A 12,621-nucleotide genomic window follows, 5' to 3' on the forward strand; every position below is an offset into this window, starting at 1 on the left:
GCTTAAAAATAAGGAGGAATGTTCTAAAGGAATTTTTCAGTAGTGGGGCACTGAAATCTAATATTTAGTCAAAGAAACGTATTTTCGTATTGAAAAACGTATTTTCGTATTTTTAATAAAGAAACGTATTAAACGTAATTTCATTAAAGTCTCTCAAAAATAACCAAATGCAAAAATCTCTTTTTTTTTCTTTTTTATAGTCTCTTTTTTATTCATTTACATGTTTCATTTTTCTTAATGGGATTTTGCAAGTATCAAGAATTACATTAATAGAATATAACAAACAAGCACATCCAATAGAGCAATAGAGACGAGGCATTTCCATTAAGACCTCTCAATACCTCTTAAATTTACCTCTAATAGTGAACCTCCAGTCCTCCTCCTGGAATTGGTTGCTAGGGGTTCCCACCTTTCAATAATTCATGGTTCTTTTTGCTTATATATTATCCATTATAAGCTTTTTTAGATTTTTGCTTTTCCATTTGTTGAGTTTGATTGCTTTTCTTATATGTTTTAACAATGCTTGTAAGTTTGTTTTTATTAATAAAAGTTGTATGTACAAAAAAGCCTTAATTCTTTAGATTAGTTGTTCCAAGATAAAACTTCATTATGTTATCATTTACGCAATCAAATATCTAAAACTAATGATATTTAACATTTCATTGATCGAATAGCCAACTCAGCCTGTCAATATCACGTTAGAAAATTAATAACGCTCTGATAGGTAAGTTTATCCAGTTTACCAAAAATCAATAGCATTGGGATGCTTATGCTCTCGTGTGGAACAGGTTGGATATATGCGAATAATTTAATCTTTATAGCATGTGGGAAAGAGAACTTCCCGATTGGGAAACACCTTATCATGCATTACCGGAAATGTTACCAGAAAGTATTACCCGAAATAAAACACTATGAATACTTTGCTGGTCCAGATGGTTAAGGCTCTGGTCTGGTCATTCTGGCAAATCTCTGGTCTTATGTTTGAATTCAAGTGTGGACGAAAAATCTTATAATTATAAAGGTTCTTTGAGAAAAAAACGTATTGAAAGAAAAGTGTCTCTTAAAGTATTATATCACATCCCGCGAATGTGTCCTCCTCAGTTACAAACGGGGATTCTTCACGGGCCGTGAAGAAACAAGCCATGTGTAAATATGTCATCCTGAACACTGGTAAACATTCCATATTACGTAAGAACTAAAGAAATCATGAAGAAAAACTTCTTAAAGAAAAGTGTCCTAAAAACGTCTTGAAATGTCTTGAAATACCATAAAAACGTGTCGAAATGTTCTGAAGTGTCTTAAAACATCTTGGAAGAATGTCTTGAAGACAATGTCTGAATAAAATTCCCCCGCTTAACTAGTGGAATCTAACGCATCCTATTTCGTAATAATAAAAAAACTATGATCAAACAACCAAACCCTATTACATAAAAACCAAAGTAAACCCTCCTTATTACGTAACTTACATGTGCATCTTTTAAAAAACATTCCCTGTTACGTAACATGCAACTGCATCTTGCCCTGAGGGGTCACCGTTAAACTTTTTTGTCATAAAAGGAAGAAAAGAGTGGTGACAATGAGGCCTATGGAATAGATTAGGCCTACACTACTGGTTCCACAAGGCTCCGATACATTATTTATTGTTTTTCTTCCAGGGACTCTCCCAACCCTATTACATAACAACCAAGTAAACCCACCCTATTACGTAAAATTCACCTGCACCTTGCCCTGAGGGGTCACCGTTAATTTTTTTGTCAGCGAAGGAAGAAAAGAGTGGTGGCTAAGAGACCTCTGGAATCGATTGAGCCTACACTACTGGTTCCAAGAGGCTTCGATACAATTATTTATTTTTTTCTCCCAGAGACTCTCCGAACCCTATCACGTAACAACCAAAGTAAACCCTATTACGTAAAATGCACCTGCACCTGGCCCTGAGGGTTCACCGTTAAACTTTGTCGTCAATAAAGGAAGAAAAGAGTGGTGGCTATGAGGCCTCTGGAATAGATTTGGCCTACACTATTGGTGCCACAAGGCTTCGATCCATTATTTTTTTTTCTTCCAGAGACTCTTCATACGGGAGGGGATGTCGTATAAGCCTTGGAGAGGGTTCAACTAATTTAAAATAGAAAATTGTGATCAAAAGGAATCGGAGGGTAGCCATCTCTCCTTCCATGATTTTTCTTCCCCATCGAAATTTTTAAATCGTCATTATCTTCAAAACGTTTAAAAATTCAAATAAATATATCTCTAGTATTGGTATAGCCTCTCACAGCCCCCAGGGCAAGAAATCTAAGTTTTGCTAGTCGTTTATTGTCAATATAATATTTTTATTTGGAAAAAGGGTAAGTTTATCATGGGTATCCATAACGACTTGGATATTAAGATGAAATTTTTAGGAAATTTGCGAGGGTTGCCCTGCACAAAGAAAGCATACTATATGCTCATTGATTATCAAGAGAGAATATCAGCAATACTTAAGGAATGGCTCAGAGTATAAAGTTGAAACATTCAGGGTTTGTTGTGGGGATGTTTAAGAAGGATTACAGGGTAAACAAACGCCTCCTTGTCCTTCGTACGTTCCCTTTCTGTTGAACACATACTAAAAATAGTATTTTTTTTCAAACTAGTCTAAGCATTTAATAGCTATACCTACAGGGGAGCCATACCCCTCTCATCCCCCAGATAAGGATTGGGATTGTGTAAATTGTCCAATATTTTACGTTTAGGATCCATCAAAAGGAAAAGGGAAATGTTTGATTCTGGTTTTGTGCAAGAGACTAAAAGCATTAAGTTAAAAATTTAGAGAATTTCCGGGGGTATCTTAAATTAAATCAAAAGATACTACATGCATCTTGTTTACCAAAAAGGAACATATACAATATTTTAAAAACGGCTGAATACATTAAGTTGAAACTTCCAGGCTGTGCAAAAAATAAAATTAAAAAATGATATTAATAGAATAGAGAAATGTGTGGAGAAATAATAATGAAATTGCAGAAAAATAATAAATGTATAGTTAATAGCATGTAAATAAAAATAAAAGTCAATAAGTTTCTGAAGTAGTAAAGGTATTATAGAGTAATAATAAAAAAGAAAAAAATATTATTTTAAATAATATTGATGAATAGTAAGGCAATAAGTAATTAAATAGAAAATAAGACTAGCCATGCAAAAATTACTCTCCGGCGCTGTGGTAAATTCACGGAAATTCGGGAAGGGAGAGGTAACAAATATATTTTCAAAATCTAGGGGAGACATTTTGTTGGTATTTACTCTTTTTTAATTATTATTATTAATTTATTTAAGAATTAACAACGCTTCTTGACTACTAAGGTCCCTGCGTCGGCCCTGCAGTGTATTCCTGCAGCGTGATTCAATCTCTGGGTCCCGTATTACCAAGTTAAGGTCAAATCCACTGCGCCATCAGAGGACAACTGTTTTTTAATGAAATGCCAAACACAGGTACTTAAAAAATTCTGGCCTCTCTGCCACTGCTTAGTCATCTCCCTGAATATTTTTAAAATATCTTATGTCGCTAATTTTTTCCAAAAACAGACCAAAAGCACACTTCAATCAACAAATACTGTTAATGACTGACGGGACCCCAGGATCCCAGAGAAAAGTAGTCCTATTATCCCGAACCTAAGAAGAATGGTCATATTTCATGTAACCCGAACTACTAATCAATGTTCCTTAATTTAGGAAAACATTGCGTCTACACACATTCATCAGAACAGCAAAATACTTAAATACAAAATAAGATACTTTTGGCTCAACTTCCTTGTGTAAGACCATCTTACCGACCGTGTTATCCAACCTGCATCTAATTTTTATAAGTAAATGACATGTGAATCTGTCTCTGAATAGAATTTCATATAGTTCAATATTTAATATAGTATAATATTTAATATACATATAGTATTTAATATACATTAAAGTTTTATATAAAAGTTTTATTTAATATTTAATATAAATATTAATATACATAATATTTAATATTACATATAGTTCAATATTTTAATATAGTTCAAACAAAATTTAAATACATATTACATATAGTTCAATATTTTAATATAGTTCAAACAAAATTTAAATACTTTTACTAAGTTGCTAAGCCCAGCTTTCCTTCAGCAGTACCTGTAAATCCCATCAGTCCCGAAAGGGTTAAAACGGCACTGGAGATTTAAATGTCCAATCAGACAACCATCCCCCAAGTATTTAAAAAACCTTTCCAATCAAAACGGTTGGAATTTTTTTTACTCTTTTCTAGCCCTTTCCTGGATTAGATAGGAGTTTTAGGCAAAATACGCACCAAAAATAAAGCAATCCCTCCTATCAAACAGTTCGTGGTAACGAACTGTAGTAAGGAGCGACCCGGCTCAATAGTAACCAAAACTCTAAAAAATTGAATTTTGATATCAATAGCTACATCAAAAGAATCGCATTTTAATGCTGATTTTAAATATATAAGTTTCATCAAGTTTAGTCTTACCCATCAAAAGTTTGACTCTTTGCCACAATTCTACTTTTTAAAACAATTAAAAGCTTTAGCGTAAAGAGCGAGAGATTGCGGAGGGGACAACCCATTTCATATACGGAGTAATTTCTGTTGGTTTTAAGTTTTAATGTCGCTCCTTACTTTCAGCTAAAAAAATTAGTTTTGTTTGTTTAATTTCTATTATAAAACTTATGTGCTAGTAATTGACATTTCGAATTATTTACACCACGTGCCGAGGGCACTCTTGGGGATGAGCTATACCTTAACCAAAAGAATTCAGCATTCAAAGCATTCATATTCTTTCAACTTCTAGACGATTTTGAACCAATTGGTTAGCTCAAACTTTGGTGACATATTTTGGGGGAATTAAAGGTTACAGAAAGTGTAGATGAAAATCGGCACGGAGGAAGGGCTAGCTTCCCTCTAATTACTTTTTACTCTCAGATAACACAAAAAGTTACGATTTTCGGTCAAGTGATTTTGCTGCAAAGCTTGAACGGCTACCCCTTCCATACGATTCGGTAAGAAAAAAAAGATGGTACATCGCAGGCATTTGGTTTTTACTTAGTAAGTGCTTCATCGATGCCTCTGATAATTATTACATTTTGTGTTATAGTTATCCGATACCTGAGATAGAGGGAGAAAACAGTATAGCTTGGCTTTACAATTCAATAGCTGATGCATGGTCTGTTTGGCTTCCCGAAGACGCTTTGACAACACTGCGTTACGGAGGCTACTATTCCACACTCGTCAGAGAGGGACTTCGTATCATATCGGCTAACTTCAATTACTGTTATACATATAACTGGTAAGCATGTTAATAATTGAAATTGATTTAATTTCCGTAAAGTATTTTCTTTAAAGATACTGGCAATCCAGCAGACAATTTGTCAACTGACCAATTGTCATTGGTCAGAAAAAACTGACTTAAACCTTCTTAAACTGACCAATTGTAGAGTCGTTCCTTTGCAATAGCTAGCAGCTGTAAGAATCTATATGGCAGGAATGGTTGCACAAGACTAAGTCATAGCTTTTATATTAGCTGTTAAGTAAGAAACTTGTGAAACTAATTTCACTCAGATACCATTTAAAAACTAGTCTTTTAATTCATTTGGTTGGTGAAACATCACCTTTGCTATTCTGTCAAATTCTGGAGATGTTAGATACATCTTTTCGGTCTTGGTTGCTCCTAAAAAAATACTGCTAAAGTATTTTCACAAGCCGTCCTGGCCGAGTGGATGGGTGCGCTGGATTCGGGATCCTTTGTCTGGAAGGGCTCGGGTTCGAATCCCGGCGTACCCAATTCTTCAGTTTGGGATGGGGGTCAGAGGTGTGACTCTGTAAGCTTAGCCAGAGTCGACCCAGCTCTAAATGGGTACCTGGAGAAATCTGGGGAAGGTAAACAGGAAGGGTGTGCGAAAGCACAGGATGGCTGGCCCCCAACCCCCCATTGCACTTCCTGGCTGAAGGGCCAAGAAACGGAGATCAGCACCGCCGGTATGGACTGTAAAGTCTAATGCCGTATCCTTTACCTTTATTTTCAATTGCATCTTTGCTGCACCGTAGCAAAAACGCACCTGAGACAGTGCATGCTCCTTCTCCAATTCGTTTAGACCTTAAGTCTTTACACTCCCCTTTAAATTAGAACATCTTCTTAATCTTTTCTTGCTAGCTCTCTCATCCTCTTTGAAAATGTCTCATTTTGTTTTTATTTAACCTCAACAGGCTCACAAAAAAATTTATATTTTGGGAATCACAATAAATAAAAAGCAAAATATGTGTATTTGCTTGTTTGGATATATTTTGGAAAAGATTTTATATTTTGGGAATCATAATAAATAAAAAACGAAATATGTGTATTTGCTTGTTTGATATATTTTGGAAAAATTTTGTATTTTGGGAATCACAATACATAAAAAACGAAATATGTGTATTTGCTTGTTTGATATATTTTGGGAAAAATTTATATTTTGGGAATCGCAATAAATAAAAAGCAAAATATGTGTATTTGCTTGTTTGGATATATTTTGGAAAGGATTTTATATTTTGGGAATCATAATAAATAAAAAACAAAGTATGTGTATTGGCTTGTTTGATATATTTTGGGGAAAATTTATATTTTTGGAATCACAATACATAAAAAACGAAATATGTGTATTTGCTTGTTTGATATATTTGGGAAAATAGTATATTTTGGGAATCACAATACATAAAAAAAGAAATATGCGTATTTGCTTGTTTGATATATTTTGGAAAAATTTTGTATTTTGGGAATTACAATACATAAAAAACGAAATATGTGTATTGGCTTGTTTGATATATTTTGAGAAAAATTTATATTTTGGGAATCACAATATATAAAAAACGAAATATTTGCATTTACTTGATTGATATATTTTGGGAAAAATTTACATTTTCGGAATCACAATACATAAAAAACGAAATATGTGTATTTGCTTGTTTGATATATTTTGGAAAAATTTTGTATTTTGGGAATTACAATACATAAAAAACGAAACATGTGTATTTGCTTGTTTAATATATTTTGGGAAAAATTTATATTTTGGGAATCACAATACATAAAAAGCAAAATATATATTTTGCTTGTTTTATATTGTTTATGATAACAAACCTATTACTTTTGTCAAATTCTGTAACAGAAAAAATAGTAATTGGAGGAATTCAATAGCAACTTAATGACTAAGATATCTTTTAACGTCGACTATTATTGTAGTTTAGGTTCAATATATCTTAGCTCAGATATCAGGGTTTCTTACTAAATTTTAGAGGTGAATGACAAATGCCCTGACGAGGATAGGCTGGGTATAAAAAGTTTGAGCAGTTCCGGTGCTGTGATACGGTTTGAGGCATCCGCTCTGTTATACGTTCCTTTCTCTGTTCCTATCCCCGACAAGGAAATCCTACCTGCCTGGCATCATAGGTCGTTGGGGTGGACTTTTTAAGAGTTTCGATAACCAAAACTGTAACTGGTTACTACGCTTCACGGTGACATTGAGAAGTGGCACCACTCAAAGAAATTATAGCGAAGAAAACGGCACAACATTTGCACTGGATTCTTATGAATGGATAAATCTTATAGGTTTAGTTTGTCTTGGTGGGATTTATTGGACTGAAAAACTTCTTCCTAACTAATTTATCTATTGTGGGTCCCCCCCCCATTTCTGCATAGTACTTGTAGGTATGTATATATAATAAGTTGGAGATAATAGGCTGGAGATTTTCTGTGAACGGTTTCAGCTTTTATTGACAGAAGAGCATCGCCAAAACCATGTGGGAAACCATGTCGTGACCAAGTTTGGCCCATGATTGAACAAAACCTTCATTTAAGTGGAGATTCCAAGGACTTCTTATTGTCCGGTTCTAAAATGGTTCAAGTGTTTTGTTTAGACTTGAGAAGATATGCTGATCCCCGTATTGCACTGGTTCTGGGACCGTTACCTGAAGCAATAACAATTTCATTGATTTAAAGAGTATGCAAGTTGCATCTTGGAACGTTACGACGTTTAAAACTACTATCGTATCGACGTTTTTATTGACAAATTCCGACACTTTGAACCGGACTTATAAGGGGTTTTGGAAACTTGTATCCAAGGGGAATAAAACATGATATACAGTTTATTTACTCAGACAGAAACGACGGCGTGCATAGGCATGGAATGAGCTCATGGTGAATAAGGATGCTGCCAAGTCTTGTTTAGGTTGAGAAAGTATTAATAATAGAATGCTATTTGCTAATTTTTTTTTACTAGAACATAAAAGGTATCAATCACTGTAGTATACGCCCCTGTAGAACCGACGGAGAGAGATAGTAGTAATTCAAATAAAATTTACTTAGAGCTACAGGAACAAATAGACAAGGTTAAAAATATGGTGTCTTTACTAATGGATTTCAATGCCCAGGTTAGTTAAATAGATATATAAGGTATCTTACCCAAGGCAAATTCGATGTAGGAATATAAAGCAGCTATTGGATTCAATTTTTGTCAGATAATTTATTAAAAAAAACCTTTGTCTTTCAATTATTGTTGAAAATACACTTTCAGTAAGCAGACTTAGTGCTTGTTGGTTTCCTAAGACCGAATGTGAGACAGATTATATCGCTTTGTGTTGTTTCAATTTTTTGCATCTAGTTCTTTGTACAAGCACCATAAACATTGAGCCCATAATAAATATGGGGTCTTATAAATGATTTATAAAATAGGAGAAAAGTTTTCTCATTACAACCCCAGGGTGTGCATAGGTCTTTTTATTATTATGACTTTTCTATAGCATTTTTTATTGTATTTGAGATGTGAAGGTGAAAATTATATTTTTGGTTAAGTATAAGACCTAGGTAACTTATTTGATTATCCTCTGGAATGATTATGCCAGTTAGTTTTGCAACAACATTTTTTTGCTTATGGTAGAATTGTAATACCAGATCATCTGAATATAGTAAATTGGTGCGTAGAGACTTGTGTCCCAGGGAAATAGGGAGAATAGGAGGTAGCTCAGGACTGCACCCTATGGAAGACTGTTGGTTATTGCAGTTTCGGGTTTGGAAGCTGAACCTACACAAACAATGAAACTTTGATTTTCAATAAAAGATTTTATAAAGGATACTAGCTTTGGAGGTAACCTAAGATTTACAAGTCTGGCTAAAAGTATCTGATGGTCTACAATGTCGTATGCCCCTTCAAAATCTAGGAATGAAGCAACTAGAATATTATTTTTCAATAGAGATTCGTTTTTATGATATTTGTTAACAAGATAAAAGCGTATAGGTCTGTAAGACTCAGGGTCGTTTTGGGGCTTATTTTTCTTATTTCTATTTGGCATAATTTTTACTCGAGCCATCCTAGCCGAGTGGATTGGTGGGCTGAAAGTAAAATCTTTTGTTCGAGAGTGCGAGATTTACAATCCTAGCGCACCCAATTATTTAGTTTGGAACGGGTGTCAGTGGCGTTATTGTGTAAACTCATCCAGAGTCACTCCAGCTCTAAATGGGTGTCTGCAGAATTATCGATGACCAAAGCATCCTAGATGAAAGCGAGAGCAAATCAATGACTTTTTACAGGTTTTGTGAGTTCAGGGTGATAGAATGGGTTTGGAAATCAATGTTAAGAAAAATAAGTCACTGAGTCTAGGAATAAGTGAAGATGAAAAGGTGACGTTGGGTAACGAGAAGATTGAACAGGTGGGCAGCCTCACATACCTTAGTAGTATTATTAGTAAGGACGATGGGAGCAGTGAAGATGTTAAAAGTAGAACAGCCAAGGCTCAGGATATTTTTTCACTGTTAAAAAAAAAGTTTGGAAGAATAGGAAGATAAGGTAGCAAACCAATATTAAAATAATGGAAGGTACCTTGATGACAGTTGTCAGATATGACTTTGAAACATGGGCGCTCCGAAAAGCAGATGAAAATTTACTAGATGTTTTCCGGAGAAATTGCCTGCGGATTGTTATTGGTTCCCGTCTGACTGACCGTATTACCAACTGTAGGCTGTACGAAAAATGGGGTTCAGTCTCACTTTCTTGGGCTCTAATGAAATAAAGGTTGAGATGGATGGTGCAGGTTCTACGGATAAAGAATGACAGATTGCCGAAGTGTATCCTTTTCGGCCAACCGTCTAGGGTTAAACGGGAAGCAGGTCGTTCTCGTCTGGGATGGGATGATGTCATAGAAAAAGATTTGAAGGAAACGGGAAATTCCTGGAAGGGTGTGAAGAGGGAGGCTTTGAATAGATTGGGATGAGGAGCATGCGTACCTGTGTTGGCCTCAGGCGTCTTGGTGCTGTGGTGAGTTGTTAGTAGTAGTAATAATAAAATAAAACAGAAATGGGTATAGATAGCTATAATTTAGTAGGTGTAACAATTTACCCTTAACCGATACACTATTTGGTCACGAAATGAGCCATTAGTTAACACGGCCTTCACATGATGGAAAGACAGCTAACCTTATTGATGATGTTACTGCAAACGCAAACCAAAACTGGTCGGATTAAAACGAAATGCTAGGGTATATAGGAGTGGTGTTATTGATGTTAAAAGTAAAGATCACCGTCTAGTAGTGTCTAAGACTATTGAAAGTTGAAATTTAGGTAGGGTAACTACCTTTCCGGAAGCTTTGATGCTGGTAGACCCCAGGACGATAATTTTGACAGACATCGCTGAAACCGTTGAATGCTAAATCAAAATATTTCTATTTTGATAATATAGAAAACAGATGGAATAATTTTTGGAATATAATTTGTGAAGTCACTGAGGCTGTTGGTGTCTTAGGGAAGGAAGTTAGAAACATAGCGAGAAATAGTCGTGATAATACTTTATGTTTAATGGAGAAGAGGAGGTGTCTGCACAAGCATTATTTGAGAGATAGATCATATGAAAATAAGAGGAATGTAAAGAAAGTGGAGAATTCATTAAAATATGAATTAAAGATGTGTGAAGTTGTGGCCATAGAAAAAATTTGGATATGCGAAGATGCAGCCGAAAAACGCAATAATAGAAGATGGTATTGGCAAGTTTTAAAAAGAGAGAGAATACTCAATCTGGACTTGTTCTAGTTAAAAATAGGAAAGGAAGCAAAGTTTGTGATAAATAAAGAGTTAAAAACAAATGGGCAGAATATTTTGAGAATGTGGTAAACCGTGATAGAGCTCTCGAAAAGATATAGAAACGAATGAAAAAGCTGGTGACACTTTGAATGCAAATGAAGATTTATTTTGTTAGGAAGAATTAGTGACAGTACTAAAGAATTAAAAATAGTAATGCCCCCGGTGTTCATACTGTGACAAACGAGTTTTTTTTTTTAATGTGGTGTTTGTAAAGGTAGAGATATGCTACTGAATCGGATTTTAAAAAAGTACCTTGTGATTTTAGTAAAAAAAACTCTAATGAAACCTCTCCCAAAGAAAGATTATAAGAGTGAGTATAGTAATTATAAAGACATTAGCCTGGCTTCTGCACTGATTCTGCATAATTCTGCATAACAAGCATTAATTCAAAAACGTCCAGAAATTAAACAAAAAAAAACAAGTTTTTTTTAAATGAAAGTAAGAAGCGACATTAAAACTTAAAACGAACAGAAATTACTCCGTATATGAAAGGAGCTTTTCCTCCTCAACGCCCCGCTCTTTACGCTAAAGTTTTTTACTGTTTTAAAAAGTAGAATTAAGAGAAAGAGTCAAACTTTAGCGTAAAGAGCGGGGCGCTGAGGAGGAAAAGCCCCTTTCATATACGGAATAGTTTCTGTTCGTTTTAATTTTTAATCTCTCACCTTACTTTCATTTAAAAAAAATTGTTTTTTTGTTGTTTAATTTTAGTAAAAACCATGGGTGCAGTCAAGATTTTAAAAGTAGAATAGCAGAGGATTGTGTATTTTTGCACTGTTGAAAAATGTTTGGAAGAATTGGAAGATAAGTCTGCGAACCAAGATTTGAATATTGGAAGCTTGCTTCAATGAAGATAGCCGTCGAATATGGCTCTGAAACGTGAGCGCTCCAGAAAATTGAATAGGATTTGCCAGTTTGTTTTTACATGCCTACAGATTGTTTTGGGCAACGGACAGACTGACGATATCTCAAACAGCAAGCTGGGCGAAAATGCAGTTCAATTCTTCCTTCTAGGGCTATAATAAGAGAAAAAATGAGATAGCTTAGGCAGCCTCCGTAGATGAAGGGTGACAGGTTGCCAAACATTTTCGTTGTCGGCCAACCGTCTAGGGGCAAGCAAGAAGCCACTGGTCCTCGAATGCGGTGGGGGGATGTCATAAGGAAATATATAAGAGATAGGGGAACTTATTGGGAGAGTGTAAAGAGGGGAGCTCTGAATCGACTTTGATGGAGGAGGAGCGTTCGTAACTGTATTACTCACAGGCAGCTTGCTTCTGCAGTGAGTTTTTAACATTAGTAACATTAGTAGTAATAGATTGAAGGGGCTAACAAAACTGTTTCTTTAACCTGGCGAGCTACTTTTTTTTTACAGGTTCTTTAGCTCATTTTTATGCACTTATATATTATAGGCTAAAATTGCCATGAATATATTGGTCTCGTTTGCCACTTGGTGTGGCAAACGACATCCAGTAATGTCAGCTCACCAAAAATAGGGGGAGTGAGTAAA

At 35.0% G+C, this 12,621-nt stretch overlaps 1 protein-coding gene across 1 annotated transcript in view; it reads left to right on the forward strand.

Annotated features, from left to right (window-relative positions):
• The window catches only part of LOC136042212 (sphingomyelin phosphodiesterase-like), a 121,559-nt gene that overhangs the window by 76,329 nt on the left and 32,609 nt on the right, over positions 1-12,621 (forward strand). The window contains exon 8 of the mRNA XM_065727148.1: positions 5,115-5,306. Within this exon, the coding sequence (XP_065583220.1) occupies positions 5,115-5,306 (192 nt within the window). The remainder of the gene's footprint in view (positions 1-5,114; positions 5,307-12,621) is intronic.

The sequence above is a fragment of the Artemia franciscana genome, unplaced genomic scaffold, assembly GCF_032884065.1.
Source record: "Artemia franciscana unplaced genomic scaffold, ASM3288406v1 PGA_scaffold_75, whole genome shotgun sequence".
NCBI classification, from domain to species: domain Eukaryota; kingdom Metazoa; phylum Arthropoda; class Branchiopoda; order Anostraca; family Artemiidae; genus Artemia; species Artemia franciscana.